General features: G+C 43.6%; 2 protein-coding genes across 4 annotated transcripts in view; one reads left to right on the top strand and one right to left on the bottom strand.

The window, feature by feature from the left end:
* Positions 1-8,106, top strand: part of NR1I3 (nuclear receptor subfamily 1 group I member 3) — a 20,713-nt gene extending 12,607 nt beyond the window's left edge. The window contains exons 5-8 of the mRNA XM_089482751.1: positions 1,823-1,968; positions 4,160-4,276; positions 4,711-4,813; positions 6,705-8,106. Coding sequence (XP_089338877.1) covers positions 1,823-1,968; positions 4,160-4,276; positions 4,711-4,813; positions 6,705-6,834 — 496 coding nt within the window. The 3' untranslated portion in view covers positions 6,835-8,106. The remainder of the gene's footprint in view (positions 1-1,822; positions 1,969-4,159; positions 4,277-4,710; positions 4,814-6,704) is intronic.
* Positions 6,528-23,151, bottom strand: TOMM40L (translocase of outer mitochondrial membrane 40 like). Of its 3 annotated transcripts, XR_016272100.1 has the most exons (10): positions 22,617-23,151; positions 20,132-20,199; positions 19,696-19,788; positions 17,983-18,084; positions 17,692-17,797; positions 14,544-14,666; positions 13,203-13,279; positions 12,217-12,319; positions 11,170-11,374; positions 6,528-6,838 (listed from the first exon to the last, which is right to left on the bottom strand). XR_016272100.1 is itself a non-coding variant. In XM_089482752.1 (9 exons), exons 1-9 carry the CDS (start codon positions 22,723-22,725, stop codon positions 11,235-11,237), a joined length of 921 nt encoding a protein of 306 aa, XP_089338878.1. In that variant the 5' UTR covers positions 22,726-23,151; the 3' UTR covers positions 10,552-11,234. The 3 variants fall into 3 exon arrangements, 2 of the variants coding, with proteins under 2 accessions (XP_089338878.1, XP_089338879.1); XM_089482752.1 differs by lacking the exon at positions 6,528-6,838 and having other exon boundaries at positions 10,552-11,374; XM_089482753.1 differs by lacking the exons at positions 6,528-6,838; positions 22,617-23,151 and adding an exon at positions 20,598-22,208 and having other exon boundaries at positions 10,552-11,374.

Genomic DNA, 23,151 nt, shown 5'->3' with positions numbered 1-23,151 from the left:
TCCCATCACATTAGGAGGAACGTCCTGAGAGTAAGGGCTGTTCGACAGTGGAACACACTCCTTCCTCGGAGTGACTCCTTCCTTGGAGGTCTTTAAACAGAGGCTGGATGGCCATCTGTTGGGTATGCTTTGATTGAGAGTTCCTGCATGGCAGAATGGGGTTGGACTGGATGGCCCTTGTGGTTTCTTCCAACTCTATGATTCTAAGAAGGCAGTAGAAAAAGAGGAAAACTGCAGTACAGACGGATAGACTCAATCAAGAAAGCTATATCCATGAGTGTGCTAGACCTGAGCAGGGCTGTGGATGGGAGGGTGACTTGGAGGTCTCTGGAGGTCACCATAAGTCAAAGTGGACTTAACCAGCAGTTAAAATAATGGGAGAAGGTCCATAAAACAAAATCATTTGATGAAAGAAGAAAAATGATGATCTACGGTCTCATCAGAATCTTCATACAAATAGAAGTGTCTGGACTTACAGTCTTCATGAGTGGCTGCTGATGTTCCCTAATGTGTCCTCCAGACAAAAGGCTGAAGTGGTGGTTTAGAAACCCTGCAGAATTATATTGATATTCAAAGTACACACATTTACAGAGAAACTATTTCAATCCAGTACTAACAACAATATCGATTTTTACACAAAATACAAATGCCTCTTCTTCACGGCCCACTGCCTAAGGCCAGCACTCAGACATTTTGTTTATAGAGCAGGACTTCCACTCCAACAGAAAATCTGGTACCAGGGAATGCAGAAAGAACAGTGATAGATTCCCTATACCCCTCCCCCAAAGAGCAATTAAATATGTTTCAATAAGCTTTTTATTCAGAAATAACAATATGTACATGTGCATGAAACAACCAGGTAAGAGGAAGCATTGCCTAACTAAACAAAATTGTTTGGAAGCTTTTAGAGACCGTTTGAAGTGTGTGTTTTTTCAAAATGTATCCAGGAGTGGGTTGTTTTTCTCTCCTTTCTCCAATTTCTTTTCTTATTATTTCCATTTTCGGAGTCAAATTGTTAGATCTGTGCTTTTAAAAAACTATGTTGGGGGAGCTGGTGAAGCAGGTTTATTTGCTCTTTCCTTCAGTTTTGCTGCCCATTGATGCTCAATAAGGGATTCTGGAGGCAGCTGCTGTTTACCTTGCCTGTTGCATGCAGGCACATGCTACCATAGTAGACCATAGTAAAATGCTACTTTTCCCCATCTCATGTTTGCTTATTGCATTGTCCATTAAAGCCACGCTGCTGCAGCTGAACACTACAAGCCTCTGTGAAATCGAAGGCTTTCACGGCTGACATCCGTAGGCTTTTTTTGTGGGTTATTTCGGGCTATGTGGCTAGAAGAGTTTATTCCTGACGTTTCACCCGCATCTATGGCTGGTGTCTTCAGAGCCACAGATGCAGGCGAAACATCAGGATAAAACTCTTCTAGGACACGGCCACATAGCCCGAAAAACTCACAAAAACTAAATGTCAGTGTTTCTTCAGCTCTCCTTTCCTGTTTTCTCAGTGTTGATGCTGCTTAAAAAACTTTCACTTAGAGGATGAGAGGAAAAGGGGGCCAGATGTAAAAAGATGCTTCATTGTCAGAGGTTTTATTAATTCAAGTATATCTATAGTCATCCTGGTGCCTTTGCATTCAATGACTAGACGACCGGAAGAAAGGAACATGCTTTATTTTTCTTGATCAATTGTGCAGAAAACTGTCTGCAGCATTTGCTTGACTTCACCAAAAAGAAAACACAGATCAGAGCTTTGTTGCAAGACATTATGAGCTGGTGGTCCCAACCCTTAACCGTGTGTTTTTGTCTCTCTCGAAACTAGGAGTTTGCCGATTGATGATCAGATCTCGCTCCTCAAGGGGTCAGCCCTTGAAGTCTGTACGATCCAATTCAACACAGTCTTTAATGAGGAAACCAACGCTTGGGAATGTGGCCAGCATTGCTACACCATAGAAGATAGTGTCCTGGGTAAGTCATAGGGAGTCCCACAGCAAAACAAAAATAATGACCACAGAGGACCTACACAACTTTGAATTAGACAACGAGGAAATAGAAATAGTAGAAGAATTTCCCATACCTGATCAAACCTTGATAGAAATGGAAACTGCAGCCAGGAAATCAGAAGACGATTAAGAATGGGAAAGACAGCTATGAAATAACTAGAGAAGATCCTAAAATGCAAAGCTAGACAACTGAGCACAAAAGTTAGAATCATACAAGCCATTGTATTCCCTATTGTCAGGTATGGATCTGAGAGCAGGACAGTTAAGGAGGAGGATAGGAGGAAAATCAACCCATTCGAAATGTGGGGCTGGAGAAGAATGCTAAGGATCCCATGGATAGATGGCCAAAAAGACCAACAAATGGGTCCTGGAACAGATCAAGCCAGAAATCTCCCTAGAAGCCAAGATGACAAAACTCAAGGTTGTCATACTTTGGACACATCATGAGAAGACATGAACTATTGGAAAAAACAGTAATGCTAAGAAAGGTAGAGGGAAGTAGAAAAAGAGGAAGGTCGCATGCAAGATGGATGGACTCTTTAATAGAGAACACTTTGAGGATGAGTTTGCAGGAATTGAACAGAGCAGGAGTGGAGGACAGAGGGTCTTGGAGATGTCTCATCCGCAGAGTTGCCATGGGACCAGATTGACTCAAGGGCTTTTAACAACAAAAGGAACGTCTGTATGCGCTTTCAAGTCAGTTGCTGACTTATATGTCGAGCCCATACATAGAATCATAGAGTTGGAAGAGACCACAAGGGCCATCCAGTCCAACCCCCTGCCATGCAGGAATTCACAATCAAAGCTCAGCAAGGAATCCTCAGAGGTGGTTTGTTAGTTATTTTCTCCTCTGGAAATGTATGCCCAGAAAGGCAAAAAGCTGCATCCTATGAATGGATTATGTTGGGATCATGCACCCTCCTGTGGTTAGAAGAGAGTATTAGCACAGCAAAGGAATCTTGAAAAGCCCAATCCTTCAGATTGCATCCTGTTAGCATGTCATTTTCTCTCCTTTATTCAAGAGCGCAGCCTTTCACAGCAGGGGCATAGTAGTAAGTTTTGATGTACAAACCCTCATCATGGCAGTTTTTTCCCCAGGGAGTATCTCAAAGTCAACAGACCACTTCTAGGAATCTGCATCCATATCTAGGATGACCAGATGCCTTCCTTTTCTGGGACATGTCCTACATGTCATCCTTCTGTCCAGGAGGAATGTCAAAATGTCCTCCATTTTGTGCATGACTAAGAAGCATGATTTAGAGTATTGTCTTTAGCTTTTATTTTACAATGACCTACATATTTCTTGACTGGCTGACATTTTGCAATGCCTTGTCCTCCTTTGTGGTCTTGACATGTGGTCACTCTGTCTATACCCAGATTAGGCCTTATGGAAAATGCATAGGTTGCCCATTCAAGATCAGGCCACCTCAAAATAATTTGGATTGCAGCAGAGAAAGCTCTTAGTAACACCTTATTCCAGGGGGTGAGGAAGTCACCCATAGTACATCATGATGATCCATGATAATGAATCATCATGATCATAATGCTAATGCTGCCAAAGAGAGCTCCAAGTGCAGATAGCTATGTTGAGCCATATCATGCAATACGTATAATTTTAAATCTTGGACAGGTGGCAAAAAAATCTTGCAAAACTGAAGGGTCCTGGTATGTTCTGTATTGTCTGCATTCATATTTTACATAATGTGTACATTTCTGTCTTTATGAAGGTCCTGTATCCCAACCTAAAGATGTTTTTGGCCTCTTCTTGAGCCTATATAAAGAGGAAAGCTTTTAAACCCTCAAACAGGGGACAGCCCAGTGATGCTCTGAATCTGGCCTTCTGGGTATTTTGGACTTCAGTTCCCAGAATCCTGGACCATGGGATGAGATGGCTGAGGCTTCGGGGAGCTGAAGTCCAAAATACCTGGAGGACCAGAGTTTGGGAATCACTATTTTAGAATAAGGGATATCTGGAAACCCTATTGTTGGTGCAAAATCCATTTTCCCTCTTGCTTTTGTGAGAATTGAAGCAATGAAAAACAGGGAAGGCTTTCTCTTGCTAAGCCAAATGCACTGGCTCTTCAACCATGTGTACTCACTGGCTCCAATACAAAACTTCCCAACATATCGTCAATCCACCCCTTTTTCTCTTTCAGCTGGTTTCCAGCGAATCTTCCTGGAGCCACTGCTAAAGTTTCACGTCAGCCTACGGAAACTCAAGCTGCATGAGGCTGAATATATTCTACTACAAGCCTTGGTGCTCTTCTCCCCGGGTAAGTCCCCATCTCAATGGCCACAGCTTCCCCTTCCCAAAATAGAGGTAATCTCTCAAAACTCTTCGTGATCACAGTCACACCATACAAAGCACAGTGGTTCCTCCACACTCCCTGGGGCTTGGGGTGAAGGACTCCCGCAAATGTGGAAAAATCACAAATAAAAAAACTACTCCACTATTCTTTTCACCTTAAGAGAACCCCTTTTTAGGAACCTCCAGGTCCTCCAGTGCAACTCTATAGTCAACATCTGCCAGACGTTGCTTGTAGAATCATAGGATCTCCAAATGCCTAGAGAAGGGCTTTCTCTAGGAACTACTCCCAAGAGTTGGGTTTCCCTTGGAGCAAGTTAGGGACCCAGGAGAGGAATCTTCCACCTCCCTGCTATTTCTTGCCTGGCTTGTCTCTCACTGCTCAAACCTGCTGCTTTGCAGACCAGGTGAATGTCGTCCAGCGAGAGGAGATTGACCAGACTCAAGAGAAAATTGCCCTCACGCTAAAAAGTTACATCGACCAGCGGCCTTTGGCTGGAGGCAGGTGAGCAGGGAAAGAACTTGGGGAGTACGCTGCTTGTAGCACTTGAAGGAGTAAAGACTAGGAGCCCATTCACACTACCGGATTACAGTGGTCCCTCCACATTCACTAGGGTTAGGGGTGAAGGACCCCCGTGAATGTAGGAAAAATGCAGATTTAAAAAACACTATTTTAGTTTTTTGTGGGGTTTTCGGGCTATGTGGCCATGTTCTAGAAGAGTTTATTCCTGACGTTTGTGTGACCCAGGGTCACACAGGATATATATATCCAGCTCTCTTCTATGCCAGCAATCTCTGAAGATGCCAGCCATAGAGGCTGGTGATACGTCAGGAATAAACTCTTTTAGAACATGGCCACATAGCCCAAAAAAACCCACAAAAAACTAAGGATGCCGGCCATGAAAGCCTTCGACTTCACTATCATTTTTACCTAAGAGAACACTTCTCGGGGAATCTCCAGATCCTCCAGTGCAATTCTATGGTCAACATCTGCCAGACATTGATCACAGAAACATGCTGGAGGGCCTACAAATGCCTAGAGAAGTGGTTTCTTTAGGCACCTCTAGGTTCTTCAGCACAACTCTATGGTCAATATCTAGCAGAGTTGCGCTGGAAGACCTAGAAATTTTTAGAGATCACATATTAATCAAATTCGCAAAAGCCAAAGTTGCAAATGTGGAGGGCTAACTGTTTAGCACTATCATTCCATTTTAGGTGCTATGGTTCCATTCTTGGTTTTGTAGTTTGGGGAGGCACTGGACCTCTCTGGCTGATCATTCTAAATGCGCTCCCTAAAGTCCAGATCCCAGGATCCCAAAGGATGGAACCACAGCAGTTAAATAATATTGCTATAGTTCAGTAGTGTGAACAATTATAGTGGAATAATAGTGCTATAATTCAGTAGTGTGAACGGGCCCCAGGTAAAGAGAGAGACTGTATATAGTATGGAACCAGGATTGGGCATACCCAGCTTCAAATATCTACTTAGCTATGAAATTCACCAGGTAAATCCTGGGACCTTTAATATTACATAGCTCACAGGTACACAATGCAGTGTCATCCAGCTGTTTTGCATCACAACTCCCATTAAAGGTTTTTATCTTTGTATTGTTTTAATACAAAGCCAATGTGGCGTAGTGGTTTGTGCATTAGACTACAACTCTGGAAACCAGGGGTCGATTCCTAGCTCAGCCAGGAAACCCAGTAGGTGACCTTGGACAAATCATACTCTCTCAACCTCAAGTGAAGGCAATGGCAAACATCCTCTGAACAAATCTTGCCAAGAAAACCCCATGATACATTTGCCTTAGGGTTGCCGTAAATCGGAAACAACTAGAAAGGTACACAGCAACAAATTATTTTAATTAGTTTTGGTTTGTTCACCTTGAGAACTCTTTTGGGTTAGGAGGTGTTATAGAAATACCATGGCCAGTGAGCAGAACGTATGGGAGCAATGGTCCAAAAGATGCCAGGCTTGCAAACCTTTATAACCATCCTAAGAAATACATTTGCTAGGATGTCAGAGAAGGATGAAGAGTTTGTCTACACTGTAGTTTATATACTGTGGATGCATCAGCCAGAGCCAGTGGTGAGGGCTGATGGGATCTGCAGTCCAACAAAATTTGGAAGGCCAAAAGTGACCAACCATAATTATTATAATTATTATTATTATTAACCTTTATTTATGAAGCGCTGTAAATTTACACAGCGCTGTACATGCAATCTTTTTAGTTAGACAGTTCCCTGCCCTCGGGCTTACAATCTAAAAAGACATGACACAGAAGGAGAAGGGAGTAAACAGAAGGAAACTGATCCATGGTTCGGGGAGAAGGAAGACACACAGAAACAACAATAACAACAACAAAAATACTTTCTTCACCCTCCTTCTTTTCTAGGTTCCTGTATGCCAAACTGCTCTTGCTGTTGACCGAACTGCGGACACTGAAAGTTGAGCACACGCGACAGATCCTTCACTTCCAGGATTTCAGTTCTATGACGCCCTTGCTTTCAGAAATCATCAGCTGAACACCTGAGGCGGGAAGATGTCATGTTGCTGTTTTGCTTTGCAAGATAAAACTATCTCGATCAGGGCCCTCTGTTGCCCTCCATGTCTTTTGGATCGTACGTTCTATTAGTCCTAGCCATCAAGAATAGTAGGAGTTTATTCCAGAATGTCCAGAGAACACTAACTTGCTTACCCGTGGTCTAAATCTGAACTGAGCTGCTTATAGCCTCATAAGCATTGCTGGATTGTAGTTAGCTAGCTTAGCCAAGGGTGAAAGATAATGGGAGCTGAAGTCTAACTTAGGCTGCATCCCTGCGCCAGGGTACTTAAAGCGGTGCCAAACCGGGCTATCTCTCCAGTGTGAATGCAGTCTTGATCTACATTTCAACTCAAGAAGTGTCTGGGGGAAGCTTCTAGATCCCATCTTTGACACCATACATCCATGACACCTAGGGCATGGGTCATCCTCTTGTGGTCTTCCAGATTTTGTTGGATGCCAGCTACAATCATCCTCCTCCCTCAACCATTCTGGCTGGGGCTGATGGAAGTTGCAATCCACCATCTTCTAGAGGTGGTCTACACAGGACCTAGCTACAGGGGACATCGAAAATGGAATCTAGAACCTTTCCCCGGGATTGAAATGCAGGAGGTAGGGGTCTAATGGGAAATGAGGCTCCCCTCCGATGCCGCCCTGAGCTAAGCTATTTTGCAGGGCTGTCATGTCTTTCCCCTCCATCTGTTCTAAGCCCACGTTTTTTCCTTCCCCACACAGCCATATAATCCTTCTTCCATACAACTAATCCAACAGCAGCTACTCCCAACCTCCTACTCCTCCTGCAAAGTGGATCTCCTCTTAGCCAAGTGTCAGCTGATCCTCCCTGCAGCCAACCTTGTCCAATTCACTGATCCTCCCCACTCTTCCTGGGGTCCTCCTGTTCCACCTATCCACCCGCTGGGAGAAACTTCAAGTTAGGAATAGAGCAGCAGTATAGCAGAACAAAGCATTAACTGGGCATGACTGTGGCTTTCCTCAACCTTGCAAATGGGCAATGATTTCTAGCTATCGTTGTTGCCTGACAGAAGTGCTGCATTTTTAAAAAAATATGTAGGATCTGACCTCCCTCGAGTCCCTGTAAATTTAATTGCAATCTTCATTTCCAGAGTGAAATTAGAGACTTTCCAAGCAAGACTAGAATCAGAGTTGGAAGGGTCTTCATAAGCCAATGCAGGAACTCTAGCTAAAGCATCTTCAGGAAGTAGCTTTTTTATTTATTAATAAAAATAATATATACATATAACTATGGTGTCCAGTCTTTTGTTTTGTTTTGTGAAGATATCCAGAAAAGGAGATTCCACTAGCTCTCTAGGTAATTGGTTCTATGGACCTTCTGATGTTCAATCAAAACGTTGAAATGTTGTGAAACTGGAGCGTGTCCAAAGGATGGTGACTAAAATGGTGAAGGGTCTGGAAATCATGCCCTATAAAGAACGCCTTAGGGCACTGGGGGTGTTTAGCCCGGAGAAGAGAAGGTTAATAGGTTATATGATAGCGCTGTTTGAGTATTTGAAGGGATGTCATATTGAGGAGGGAGCAAACTTGTTTTCTGCCGCTCCAGAGACTAGGACCCAGAGCAATGGATGCAAGCTCCAGGAAGATTCCACCTCAACATTAGGAGGAACCTCCTGACAGTAAGGGCTGTTCGACAGTGGAACACACTCCTTCCTCGGAGTGTAGTGGAGGTTCCTTCCTTAGAGGTTTTTAAACAGGGGCTGGATGGCCATCTGTCGGGGTGCTCTGATTGAGAGTTCCTGCATGGCAGGGGGTTGGAGTGGATGGTCCTTGCAGTTTCTTCCAACTCTACCATTCTATGAAAACTTAAAACCATTAGACCTGATCCTATCAAAGGATAGGAGCAGGCAGCACAGAACAAACTTGCCACCTTCTCTCTGTGACAGCTCTTTGAATACTTAAGGAGTGCAATCATGTCACTCCTCAGTCTTAAGATACTGTCTTGTAAGTTATGAGCTATCTCTGTTGTAATGCAAAACATTATGGTACAACCTGGTCTCTAATGGGCAACAAGACTTATTGGCTTTACAAAAGATGGGCTGCTAGTGAAATTCAAACTGCCAGAAGTGGTTTGTTGATACAGCCGCAAACAGCTGCTTGCATTTTGGACTCCCCTTGGAAATATAATTGTGGTAACAGTGGTTCAGATACTAATTCTGACGATCGGAAGGTTGGTAGTCGAGACCCAAGTGCCGCATGATGGGATGAGCTCCTGTCACTAGTCCCAGCTTCTGCCAACCTAACAGTTTGAAAGCATGCAAAAGCAAGTAGATAAATAGTTACCACTTTGGTGGGAGGGCAACAGCACTCTGTGCGGACAAGATGGCCACATAACCTCTGGAGTCATCTTTGGACAAAGCTGGCTCTTTGGCTTAGTAACAGAGATGAGCACCGACCACTACAGTCGGTTACGACTAGACATTCATGTCATGGGAAAACTATCTTTAACAGGTTCAGTGCCTCCACTTCAACATTTACAACATCAATCATTAGGTGGAATCTGTATAGGTACCAAAACATAGCATATTGCAAGATATAGCACACTGCCTCCTAGCCATCTCAGCACTGTCTTGCCTGTTAACTAGATTTTTACTTCTCATACTATAAGAAAAGAGATTCTGCCTAAACATTTAGAACTTCGTGACAGTAAGACCTATTTCACAGTGCAATATGCTGCCTTAGAATCTGGTGGAGTGTCTTTCTTTGGAGGTTTTTAAACAAATGTCAGATGGTATCTGTCAGGAGTGCGTTGACTGTATTCCTGCATGGCAGGGGATTGGACTGGATGGCCCTTGTGGTCTCTTCAAACTCTGATTCTAGGTTTTGCTTATGGCTTTTCAGCCTCTGGTGAGAACCCTTCAAACAGATTGACGTTGGTAGACAGTCACAAGCTCACCTTAGTGGTAGAATTTATAGATATAGCCGTGTTAGTCTGTAGAATCGGTATGTAGAGAGATCTTGTAGCACTTTTGAGAGCAACTGAAAGAAAGAAGTTGGCAGCATGAGCTTTTGTAGACTTCAGTCTACTTCTTCAGATGCATGTTATGTTATATGCATCTGAGGAAGTAGACTGAAGTCTATCTGCCAACTTCTTTATTTCAGTTAGTTTAATAATAATAATAATAATAATAATAATAATAATTTATTTATTTATTTATTTATACTTCGCTCTCTTAAGCCAAAAGGCTATCAGAGTAGCTTACAAATTGTTAGACATTTCCCAAGATCTCTCTACATACAAGCTCGCCTTGTTAAGAAGGCCGTATGCTAATCTAGAGATGGAAACATATATTATTATTGTAATTTCAAGGGAAATGGGGTAAACTTGATAAGTGACTGCGCATCAGCTATTCAGATGCTGCTAACACCAATTTGTTTGAGTGCATGAGCGCTGTAATTTGATACACCAAACTGTTATGCTTTGCAGCAGGGGTGCTTTCCCCTACCCCCTTTATAGCATTTCAGTAATAAACATTTTAAAATGACTGGAGTTACTTTTCTTCCGCTGTGTTGATTTCTCTTTGACATCGTCAATCAACACATTTAGACTTATTAAGAGATTAGACATACATGTCCACATGAAGTGTTTCGGTTCAAGGCAGCTGGTTAAATATAAACATCAAGAAACAGAACTCTAGGTTCCTATCAAATAACTGCAAATGAGACATTTCTTTGTTTTTGAGGGGGTGATGGACCCCCCAAACATGGTTTTAATTGGATTCCAAGTAACCATTACACTGAAGCCACAGTCTTTGTCTTCATCACAGTCCTAGGTAAGCCATGTGGCACAGTGCCCACAAATTCACCATGGCATGCCAGGTGGTTATTACCCTGATTGTGGCCTCTGAAATTCAGAGCTTTGACACAGACCTGGGGCAGTGACAACAATGATTGCTAAATCCATTTGGAAATACTGTGGCCAATAGCCCCCAGCCTTAGTAAATAAAGGCATCTGTTCTTCTGCGAAGAGAGCTATTGCAACCCGCCCTGCCACTGCATCAGAATCCCTGCTGCAATGAATGTCTTGCATAAACCAATTAGCACATGATCCAGAGCCACGTCTCAGGAGCAAGGGGTATTCTCCAACATCAAATATCATTTTGAATATCAAAAAGAAAAAAAAAATGATAGGCCTCCTGAAGGCAGGGTTGCAGTGTTGACACTCTCAGACACAAGGTACAGCAGGGTTCATATCACCACTGCCTGCTGCAAAACAGTTTGGGGTGAGCTGCCCCAATGTACCTGCACACACACACACACACACATGCAGCCAGGTCCCTCCTACCGAGCAGTATCACACTTGTTTAATCCCAATGCCTCTATCATGGCGGAGACAAGCTCCCAGGGCATTCAGCCCACAATGATGCTGAACCCACAATGGAACCGATTCTTCCAGTGGTTGAGGAAGGTACCCAAGGCCAGGGTGACAGGCAGAGGTGGCAGCTTCTTCTCCAGAACAGCTCCCACACACCAGTTACTGTCCAGGAAACCTTTGGGAGAGGAAAATGAAAGGTTCAAAAAGCAACACTAGCCTCCCCACAATTTACAAGACCCATCTCAGCTTCTCATCAGACAACAAATGTTTTCAGGATTCTCCTCTACCTGTTTTCTATCCACCTTTGAAAGGCTTTGGAGCCTCAGTCTTGGTCTTAGTAAAGTATTCACACTTTGAGAAATACAAAAAAGAGGAGACAAGAGACTAGAAATCCTCTCCTCTGTCTGAAAATATGGTCCTATCCACTCATAGCCAATCAATTTATTTATGGACTGCATTTTCATCATGCCCAAACTGGTTCTCAAGACAAAGAAAATACTGTTGCCATGATTATAATGTATTTCAATATCACATTAACAACTTCACTATAGTTTGCTTATAAGATATCAACACTTTTAAATGATTATGTTTGAAGAGGCAGAAGTTTAAATGCTGAACATTTTGTCTGGAACAACTTTAGAACTGAGTTCAGGGAAAATGGAATACAATTATAAGGGGGGAAAGTACAGCCTTCCACCCATGAGAAGCCAACAGAACAGAGCTTGGTAACTGTGGACCACAATGCTCTGAATTCCCAAACAATGTGTCCAATGGGGAGTCTAGGAATTATAGCCCAAAAGTTAAAAAAAATTTCGAGCTCTATAACAGGCAATAAACACAGGTTTATGGGAGGAAGGGCCTGTTAAAGGCTTCAAAGCTGTGATGGGAAACTTCTGACCCTCTAGCTGTTCTTAGCTAGATAGGGCTGATGGAACTTGCAATTCAGTATCATTTACTGGGTATCAGTCCAAAACAACTTCCTCCAAGGTGAACATCCCCTATTGCTGGCTCACCTACCTCTGAAAACCATGTTGGTCTTGGGCAATGTGAGCTGATAACCAAAAGCAAAGCTTGTGTCCTGCAGTCGAGTGTTTGCCTCAAATTCCACCCCAACCTGGATCTGCAAAGAAGTGAAATAAGGATGTTGGATGTGAAGTTGAAGGCTTTCATGGCCAGCATCCATAGTTTTTTGTGGGTTTTTCAGGCTATGTGGCCACAACCTCTAAATGGTTTATAAACCGACCAAGAAAATCCAAAATCAGCAAAGGGCAAGAGAGACCCTCTCACAGCCGCAGGTGTTTACCGCATACCATGCAGCTGCGGACAAGTCTACATAGGGACCACCAAATGCAGTGTCCAAACACAAATCAAGGAACATGAGAGACACTGCAGACTGGGTAAGCCAGAAAAATCAGCAGTAACAGAACACATTACAAACCATCCTGGGCACAAAATGCTGTTTGAAAACACTGAAATTCTGGACCATGCCAACAACTATCAGGTCAGAATGCACAGGGAAGCCATTGAAATCCACAAACACTTGGACAACTTCAACAGGAAAGAAGAAACCATCAAAGTAAATAAAGTTTGGCTAGCAGGACTCAGCAAATGCAAATGAGAAACCACTCAGGGTCAGAGGCTCCCCCAGCAGACAATGATCACCAATTAGCAGACATTAATCCTCTTTTGCATATCCTCCCACCCTGAGGCTCTGCCATCAACAACAGAACAATACACAGATTAACACAGGAATCACTCCTCGGCACCCAGGGTCACACAGTATGTGTGTGTGTGTGTGTGTGTGTGCACACACACACACACCAGGTCAACATTCTCTGAAGATGCCAGCCAGATGCTTGCGAACCATCAGCAATAAACTCTTCTAGAACATGGCCACATAGCCCGAAATACCCACAAAAAACTAAGGATGTTGGACTTAACAAGTTGTTGGGATCAAGCAACTAAGGAGATGTGGGGAGAAGAAAACTTTTTGTTTGCCTCACCTGGTCATTGGCCCGATGGTAGTAGCTTGCATGTGCACCACCATAGCCGAGGTTAAGTGTGGCTATCCATTTGAGAGCTAAAAGGAGAAAAAAGCACATTGAAATTGGGGCATTATTAATGGGGAAGAAGGAAAGACTGTAGCACTGGAACACATTTGTGATATAGCCTCCACCCAAATTTTGTTTTTCTAGCTAAGAAGTGCCAAAGGGGAGTGTCCAGTTTGGAGTCGCTTACATTCAAAGTTCATTTCCTCCTATTACAATATTGCATACGAACTCTTAATAGTTTACATGGAATATTACATCAGATGGGGAACATGTAGCCCTCCAGATGTCCTTGCACTGCAACTCCCAATAGCCTCTCCCTTGTCTGACTGGCTGGGCTGATGGGAGCTGCAGTCCAACAACACCTGGAAAGACACATCTTTCCCACCCATTTTAGCATCTGCCTGCTGAATAGTTTCTTTCACAGTGGTTTAATGGTGCAAAAAGCTAGAAGTCTAATAAATTATTTTTTAAATAATTTATGAGTTACATTTATATTCTGCTTTCTCTCCAAGGTGCTGCTTTGAGGAGCCCTGGTGGCACCATGGTTAAATGCCAGCACTGCAGCCACTCACAGTCACAAGATTGTGAGTTTGATCACAGACAGGGCTCCAGGGTCCACTCAGCCCTCCATCATTTCGTAGGTTGGTAAAATGAGTAGCATATTGGGGGCAATTGGCTTACACATTGTAAACCACTTAGGGAGTGTTAGTTCACTGATAAGCAGTAGAGAAATGTATTTGCTATTGCTACTCAAAAGATACACATGGTGATCTTCCTACCAACTTTATCCTCACAACAGCCCTGCGGAGTCTGCTGGGCTGAAAAGGAAAACGATTGGCCTAAAGTCACCCAATGAACTTCATGCAGAGTGGTAATTTAAACCCAGGTCTCCAGTCCTGGTCACTGCACCATACTATTTGTTTTCCTTTTTCTCCTCCCACTTCCTTCTGCTTTTTTCCAGAGGATTCCCCTCCCAAAAAAACAACAAAGTTTTTTTTTAAACTTAGTTTTTTAAAAGCCTCATCTGACATTTAAAATTCAGATCTGTGTTGCAGGGTTTACCTTGCCCCTTACTGACATTATCCAGTTGAGTAAAAAAAATTTAGTGTGCTGAGTCTTTATGTGACAGCTCCTTGAATTATCATTTTATGATAGAAATTGAATCTTTGAGAAAGTTCTTTTTTAAAAATAAAACTACACAGATATTGGCAGAACATAACAGAGGGGTGTGTGGGAAGGAGGGGGCTCTCTCTTAAGAGTATACATTCTAATTTTTTAGCAAAAGAGACCAACCTGTGTATTTCCCAGCTAGGGTGACAATGGCACCCTCTTCACCCAGTCGCCGGTGGTACACCATTTCACCCCCTAGGACCAACCGTGACGTCACACTCTGCAGGAAATGTGCAACTACAATAACTGTGGAGAGGGACACACAGTCAACATTCATTGCTCATAAAGTGGCCCTGCCTTTTCCTCATCCACTTAAAACTGGAGTGGAGAACGTCTGTCCCTTCAGATGCTATTAGACTGCAATGCTCATCATTCCTGTCCACTGCCTGTGCTGATTAAGCTTGATGGGAGTTGCAATCAGCATCTGGGTTGCCACATATTGCCCACTCCTTAATAAGAGATGCATACAATCACTTGGAAGCTATTAGCATATTACTAGATAACAGACCATCCCCTCCAAATAAAGAGTCATGACATAAGCATTTACAGAAAGGGACAAAACTAACATAAGGGTTTCAGCCCCTACTACCCATCAGATGTTCCAGATCATAACCTCCCAGAATCCTTCCCCATTGGTTATGCTTGGTAAGGATGATAGAAGCTCTAGTTCAAAACATGTGGAGGCACTTATTGCCTATGAGAAAGTTAAAGAAGGGGTGGGCAAAAACATCTGGAGGGCCATATGTTGCCCCCCACCCAGATCTACAGGAACAGTCAGGAAAGGTCACAGTTTCTATTGTTCACAGTGTAACAATGGAGTATTGGGCCTCAAGAATTGTGTGGAAAGCCTGGGTCAGGTCAGTGCAATGGTTTCTCTCAAGAGGAATCGCCAACTGCTGAACTGTTGAAGGGTATGGTTGCCAAAGTGAAAACTAGAGTGGGCTCCTGTACCTCTAATGGTTGTAAGCAGACTTCCTGCTGAACATAAAAAAACAAAAATAATGACCATGGGGGATCTACATAAATTCAACCTAGATGATGAGGAACTAGAAATAGTCAAAGATTTCTCATACCTTGGATCAAATATTGATCAGAACAGAGATTGCAGTCAAGAAATCGGAAGAAGTCTAGGAATGGGAAGGACAGACATTAAAGAACTAGACAAGATCCTAAAATGTATACAACTGAACACTAAAGTTAGAATCACCCAAGCCAACATATTCTCTATCTCCATGTACAGATGTGAGACCTGGACAATAAAGAAGATGGACAGGATGAAAATCAACTCATTTGAGATGTGATGCTGGAGAAAAGAGCTGAGGATACTGTGGGCCAAAAAGATGAAGTAATAGGTCCTTGAACCAAGCCTGAATTCTCCCTGGAAGCCAAGATGAAACTGTGGTTGTCGTACTTTGGCCACATCATGAGAAGGCATGATTCATTAGAAAAGATAATAGTGCTAGGAAATGTGGAAGGTAGTAGAAAGAGAGGCAGACTGCATGCCAGATGGCTAGACTCAACCAGGAACATCATGGGCCTGAATGTACAAGACCTAAGCAGAGCAGTGGAGGATGGGGGGGTCTTGGAGATGTCTCATTCATAGGGTCACCATGAGTCAGGGCCGACCTCAAGGCAGTTAACAACACACAAGAGGGTATTTCAGGAGGTGTTGCTTGTCACACAACCAGATAACAAGCAACATCTGCTGAAATTCCTTCTTCACAACCATGAAAGGTACAAGAGCCACATCCAATTTTCACTCTAGCAACCTTACAAAAGGGCCTTTAGCAGCCTTCCCCACCCAAGTGGCTACAGCTTTTTTACTCCTTCCTTCTATAGACCTGGCTGCATGTGACATAAAGCTGTGGTGCTCTGTCTCGTATTAGAGATAGCTGCTACATTAAACAGGTCCTGTCCCTGTCTGTTGTAAATTTCTAGGTGACAGGCCTATAGGAATCCCATCCTTCTCTAGTGGTGGTTGAAGCCCACGAAGTTGGACTTCTCAACAAGAGGCCACATTTTTGGATAACACTAATTTGGTGTTTGCCCTCCTTGGTAAGATTCCATTCTCCTTTTATAGGGGAATGCTTATGCTAGAGAAATGGAAGACTGGCTGCAATCAGACTTGCCTTGAAGAGCTCTGCCTGTTGACAGTTCTCAAGAAATTCTCCTCAGACAGACAAAGCTAAAAGAGTAAAAAAAATATCCCACTTCAGGGAAGGGAGTCACAGGCTTCCCCTTTCTACATCTTTGCTTTATCTTCCCTTTCTGTGTTTACTTGCCATCACTGTCAATTTTCTCTCTTGACCTCCTTCCTAATTGACTGGCAAAAAGTAAGAGGGGAGAAATAACTGGAACAGGTAGCCAGTTGTTCTTCTTTTGCTATGCTTATAATGTCTACTTTCTCACATACAGAAAATGTTGATGGGATAGCAAGAAGCCATAGGAAACTCTTTAAATTAAGGATTTCCTGTTACTTTTAAAGGTCACCAAAAAAATCAAAGATGTGGCTTGTTGCCAAATTTCAGTGGTGGAATTAGAGACTAGTGTGTAACCAGAGTGTGCTCTGAGTGTGCCTTCAAGAGTCTCTGAAGCACACTCATGTTCCTAGAGAAGCCAGGTGGGGCAACCTGCCCATTACATCTACACACACAACATGTAGGAAGAATTTCCAAAGATTCATGTGATAAAAATGGTGGAGTTCTTGGGGAGGTCAAGAAACCCCAGGGAGGACAACTCTTAATGCCCCCACCCTTACCCTGACAAGAAGCCCTGGCTCAAAGACCTAGAATTGAGGCAAATTAGGTAGGTCTTCCTCACAAATTTCCTGTTCCCTACCCAACAGGGCCAGCAGAGGATCACCCACCTAGTAGCCACATGCACAACAACATCATCCTCCAAGTACACTGGAGGACCCTAGAAAATGCTTGCACTATTGATCAGAACACAGCTGGACAATCCTTGGCTGCCCTCCATCTTCCTCTGGCCATGTGGCCATGGGGTGGGGGCAGGAATCCATTGTGGAAAACTCTCCCTGCACAGTTTTCACATTGTGTGGGAAAGTGAATTCATTATTTGTTCTCACAAAAGAAATAAATATGATGTAGAGGCACATCACTAATACATACACAATTATTTCCATTTCCTTGCCTCCCTCCTTGGTTTACCTGGCAACTAAGGAGCATAGCAGGATGCTGAAGAACAAAAGGAAAGTAAAAGACAAACACAATGCAAGTAGTTAAACCCCTGTAAAAAACTGGCACTCACTCACTCGACTCGCTGATCAAGTCAGGATTTCCCAGTGTTAGGGTGGCTGTGTAGTCATCTCCACGGTATTCTGTATCAAACTGCCAAGTCACAAATTTGGACTGCTGAGTCTGGAACAAATTCATAAATGGGGCAAGAGGTGAGCATGGATGTATTTACAATAGGTTTTTCAGCCTAGTTTTGACAGAAGTGGTACACCTATGCTTGGACTGTACCATTCCAGAACATGATGGCAGAAGGGGGAAGCACAACAACTGAATAGCCCTCCTTGCAACAATCACAAGAGAAACATTACCTGGAATACAGCCTTTGTTCGTATTTGGTCAGCTAGAAGGTACAGCACTTGAGCACTGAGGCTGCCAACATTGTTAATATCCCCAATAAGTGTTGGAAACACCTACATTGGAAAGAGGGAGAAAAATGAGCCAGAAAGCTAGAGTCAAGATCAACTGGGATATTCAGTGTCAGCGTATTGTTCAAGATGGAGCCATCACTACAGAAAGTCTGCCAACAATGTGTAATTATAGGCATGAGGAGCAAGAGAAAGAGAGGGTGAAATAGTCCACTTTGCTTTTTATTTTATTTTAGCTTTTGGTAGCACACTGCTGATGCATATTCTACTTGATGTCTGCTAGGACGCCTAGATTCCTTTCACATGTACTAAGCCATGTATCCCCCATCTCTGTATTTCATTTTTTTCTGCCTAAGTGCTGTACTTTATATTTTTCCCTGTTGAAATTCATTTGTTAATTTTGGACCAGCTTTCTAATCTAATCTATTAAAGTCATTTGGAATTTTGATCCTGTCCTCTGGAGTATTAGCTATCCCCCTAATATGATTTGATGTCATCTGCAAATTTGATAAGCATGCCCTGTATTCCTTCATCCAAGTCATTGATAAAGAATCAAACCCTGTGGCACCCCACTGGTCACTTCTCTCCAGGATGAAGAGGCGCCATTGCTAAGCACCCTTTGGATTCTGAAAGCTAGGAAAGAGGCAGGGCAGGCATGCCTGACTTGCAAACCTATCACCAAGCTAGTGGCTTAATGTGGCTGTCAAAAGGGTAGCTATGGCCCTATACAGACAGGCCAAAATAAAGCTGCTTCAGGTCACTTTGGAGGTATGGTGTTTCAATGATGCATGCATCCTAAGAGTCTGGAAGCTGCACCAAAGGACACATGTATCATTTAAAAAGCATATTTGCAAAGTGACTCGAAGCAGCTTTATTTTGGCCTGTCTGTATCAGGCCAATATTAGGCTTTCAAGAATCACATGGCTATTGTCCTTGCTGCAAGAAACTAACTGGTTTCCTACAGTATAAGCTTTTTCAATCAACAATCAATTGGACAGCCAGTGAACACAGAGATTGCTGTAAGAGAACCAGTATATTTTCACAATAGGGATGAAAATTGTGTGACCTTCATACAGCCGTTCACCTCCTCCATCTCCCCTGCTCTCACTAAACCTTTCTTGACTGAAAACCACTGCTGGGATTTGCCCCTATACACTCTTCTCCAGAGTCACTGAAAATTTCACTCTCAGTCACTAAAAACAGCACTAGTGTGTTGCATGTACATTCATAGATGCTAAAAATATCCTTCCAACTGTCAGCATGAAGAGTCAGTGTGGTATAGTTTTGAGTGCTGGGCTAAGACTTTGGGAAGCCAGAGTTCAAATCCCAGCTTGATAATAAAAACTCATTGGGTGATCTTGGGCAATTCACACTCTGCCTCAGAGGAAGGCAATGGCAAACCAACTCTGACCAAGCCTTGCCAAGAAAACTACCTGACAGGTTTGCCTTAGGGTCGCCATAAGGGAGAAATGACTTGTAGGCCCATAACAACAACCTTCTGCACACCTCACCCATGTTTGGAACTGGAAAATCCATGTTCTATTTCCTTCATGATTTTGGGCTGATATATCTTCCACAGGAATTAGAATTATGCAGGGCAATTCTCATATCCCTTCTTCTCCATTCCACCTTGGTCATAAAATGTCTTCTACTCACCTCTGTTGGGCCTAGCTGCTGGTCACCTGCATACGTTGTACTGAAGTGGTAGCTTGATTGGCCAATTGTACTCATATGAATGGTGTGAGTCACCTGGAGAAAGATGACATGCAACAACGTTAAGTAGCTAGGGCAGAAGATTTTTCTTAACCAGACTATCCCCTTTGCAGTAGAAATATTTTCCTTCCCCTTGAGAAGAATATTAATAGTCAGAAAGTTTGAGAGGCAGAATCTCCAGATCTGCAGCTTTTGAAATGGCAGGAAGCACAGTGCCAACTTGCTTTCTCTCTTTAAAAAATCACCACCACCCTACACTCACTCCTATTCTGTCCCTCCATCATCCATCCCCCCTGCTCCACCATGATAGCCTCAATTATGTACTTTGCAGAACATGATACCAAAATCTAGAATAGTTAACAGTAACAAGGATACATACCTGAAAATGGCTACTGAAAGATTTATTTATGATAAGTTTGACTCCTTCCATCTGCTGGGGGAAGACTTCTAGCATGATGGGGTTGAGAAAAGAAAGTCAAACAGTGCTTAAAGGTTCATTTTTATTTATTTCTAACTGTCCTTAAGTAGCAACTGGTATACTAGCTCCTTCTTAGATTGCCTTGTTAGTAGTAGCAAATTCCATACATATTTTTCAATCAGGACACATTTTGTTTGGGCAACTGCAATTCCTATCATCCCTCAATATTGACTATGCTGGCCACAGCCTTGGGAGCTACTCCCAATAACTTCTGGAGAACACTAAGTAAGCTTACCCTATTTATGGTTATAACACAGAACAAAAGTAAAAATAAATCATGATGACAATAAAAATAAAACAGAATTAAGTGCATATGTGTATAGAATTGTAAGTAAGAATTATTCACTTAAACCATAGTTTAAAGTACCTGCGAAAACAGAAATGTCTCGTTCTGACTCCAAAGACATTAAAGCTGGCCTTTCTGGGGAGGATAGTCCAAAACGGTGGGTGGGAAAACCTTTTCATGCCTCATAATCTTCCCCTTCCCTTAATAAGGGAGCTCTCAGCATTCAGATGGTAAAAGTGGAAAAGCAAACAGGAGTTGCTGTTTTTCATATAAGTGAGCAAGTAAGAGAGTGGAACAAAATGGAAGAGGGAGGCATACACAGAGCGCAAACTCATTTTGGTCACCAATGACCAGTACAACTACCCCTGCGTGTTTTTTGTATTGTGAGATACCATACTGTAGCTGCAACAGGGAAACCATGAAGAGCAGCCTGTGGACTGGGATGGTCAACCAAGGTAATTTTTCTTCTTCTTAAATTTGGACTGAATTCACATGTTTTACCTCTATGCCACCAAAATGTTCCTGGTGCAAAAACATGGACACTTCTTGGGGAATCCATTGTTCTCTGCCTACAAAGAGGCCTGTGACCTCACTGGAATGGAGGCATATTGGATTGCAAAAGAGGGGTCCCTGTTGAGATGCAAATGGACTTTACATTTCCTGGACTTTGAAAATCTCCGATGCCTGCAATTGCAAAAGATATCCTCCCCATCATAACATCTTTACAACATGCAAGCATCTGACTAACATCTCCCAATTGTTTTTCTTTCCACTGTTTGGTTTGTAACAACTCACCTGATGAAGAAATCATGGAGCTTTGAAATGCTTATTCCTCATAATGCATCTGAGGAAGTAGACTGAAGTCTAAGAAAACTCATGCTGCCAACTTCTTTCTTGCAGTTGGTCTCAAAGGTGCTACAAGATCTCTCTATGTACTGATTCTACAGATTAAGGCTATTTCTTTGAATTCTGGTTCTTGAAATGCATACCCTCCAGCTGCTAGGGAGAGCCCTGAATAATTTTCTGACCTCCCACCTTTTCAGCTGCTCTTAAAATGTCTCAATTTACTCTCCTTCCCCTCCGCTTACTTCAAACGCTGCAAAATAAAAATAACCCAGTTCGAGTTTGAGACCGCTTTAACTGCCCTGGCTCAGTGCTAGGGAATCCTGGGAATTGTAGTTTATTGCGGCACCAGAGCTCTCTGACAGAAAAGGCTTAACATCTCACAAATCTAACATCTCAATTGTTTTTCTTCTTCTCTTGTTTGGTTTGAAGCATCTTGCCTGACGAAGAAGCCCATGGAGCTTCGAAAGCTTGCAACAAGCGTATTGCGCATTTTGGTTGGCCAAGAAAGGTATCAGTAATGCCTTCAAATAGTTAAACAGAGCTGTCCTATCAACTCTTACCTTCCCTTCTCCAGCTAAACATATCCAGCTCCTTAAGCTGCTCCTCATAGGGCATAGTTTCCAGACCCTTCACCATTTTGGTGGCCTTCCTTTGGACACTGTCCAGCTTCTCAACATACTTTTTGAATTGTGGTGCCCAGAACCAGGTGGGGCCTGACCAAGGCAGAATAGAGCAGCACTATTGCTTCTCTTGATACTATACTCAGGGACGTAGCTAGGATTTTGGGAAGGGGGGGGTCCAGACTAAGTGCCAGCATTATAATGGGGCTTGAGTGCGGCGGCGCAGCAGCACACACCATTCATTTTTCTAATGGAAGGGGGGGTCCGGACCCCAAGAACCCCCCCCCCCTTGGCTACGTCCCTGCTATACTTCTATTGATGCAGCCTAGAATCGCATTGGCCTTGTTTGCTGCTGCATCATACTGTTGACTCATGTTCAACTTGTGGTCTACTTGGATTCCTAGATCCCTTTCGCATGTAGTTTCACTCAGCCAGGGGTCCCCCATCCTATATCTCCCATCCAGGTACCAACCAGGCCCGACCCTGCTTAGCTTCCGAGATCAGAGGAGACTGGGCGTGTTCAGGGTGGTATGGCCGTAGGCCCATCCTATATCTGTGCATTTCATTTTTCCGCCCTTAATGCAGTACCTTCCATATCTCTGTATTGTGATTATGATTTCTTATGCATACTTACCTTTGCATTTCCGGTGGAGCTCGTCGAAGCTGCCAGGGTTGCCCAGGGGCTGCTCTCCTCGCCGAGGGGCCCTCCTTGGGCCTGGCCTGAGGGAGAGCAGGTGCCCCATGGCTTCTGGGCTGCCCCCACAGCACCACCAAGCGCATGGGGTTTGGGGGTTCTCTGAGAAGGAGAGCTCCTCTCTTCGTGGGGTTGTTGGCTCCCTGTCCCTTTGGGCAAAGGGGGTGTCAGCAGAGGGGGCTTGGTGGGTCAGGAGCCCCCTCCATCCCCAGGAAATGGGCGGGAAGGGCCTCTCAATGGGCCCCAGAGGAGCAAAGAGGGGGTCTCTTTGTCTTGTGGACAGTCAGGGGAGGGTCTTTTCCCCGCTTTGTGGGGCTCAAGGCCCCCTTAAAGCCAAACGTTGGGCCCTGGAGGCTGCTGCCCCAAAGAAAGCACAGCCTCGGTCCCAAAACTAGGCTCTGGCATCAGCCCAGGCTGTTCCCTGAAACAGGGCCGCCATCACTGGGCATCTTTTGACCTCTGACCCAGGAAGCAG

The sequence above is a fragment of the Sceloporus occidentalis genome, unplaced genomic scaffold (assembly GCF_023333645.1).
Source record: "Sceloporus occidentalis isolate IW3139 unplaced genomic scaffold, rSceOcc1.0.p SCAF_20, whole genome shotgun sequence".
NCBI lineage: Eukaryota > Metazoa > Chordata > Lepidosauria > Squamata > Phrynosomatidae > Sceloporus > Sceloporus occidentalis.
Note: the sequence above shows the minus strand (reverse complement) of the source record. Positions and strands in the feature narration are given on the sequence as shown.

What these genes read in the sequence shown, in the direction of transcription:
- TOMM40L (XM_089482752.1), bottom strand. Translation starts at nt 22,725, where the DNA reads ATGGGGCACCTGCTCTCCCTCAGGCCAGGCCCAAGGAGGGCCCCTCGG. An exon ending in TGACTTGATCAGCGAGTCGA is followed by an intron (nt 14,667 to 17,691) that starts GTGAGTGAGTGC and finishes CCCTCTCCACAG; the next exon opens with TTATTGTAGTTGCACATTTC. An exon ending in CCTAGCTGGGAAATACACAG is followed by an intron (nt 13,280 to 14,543) that starts GTTGGTCTCTTT and finishes TTCTCCTTTTAG; the next exon opens with CTCTCAAATGGATAGCCACA.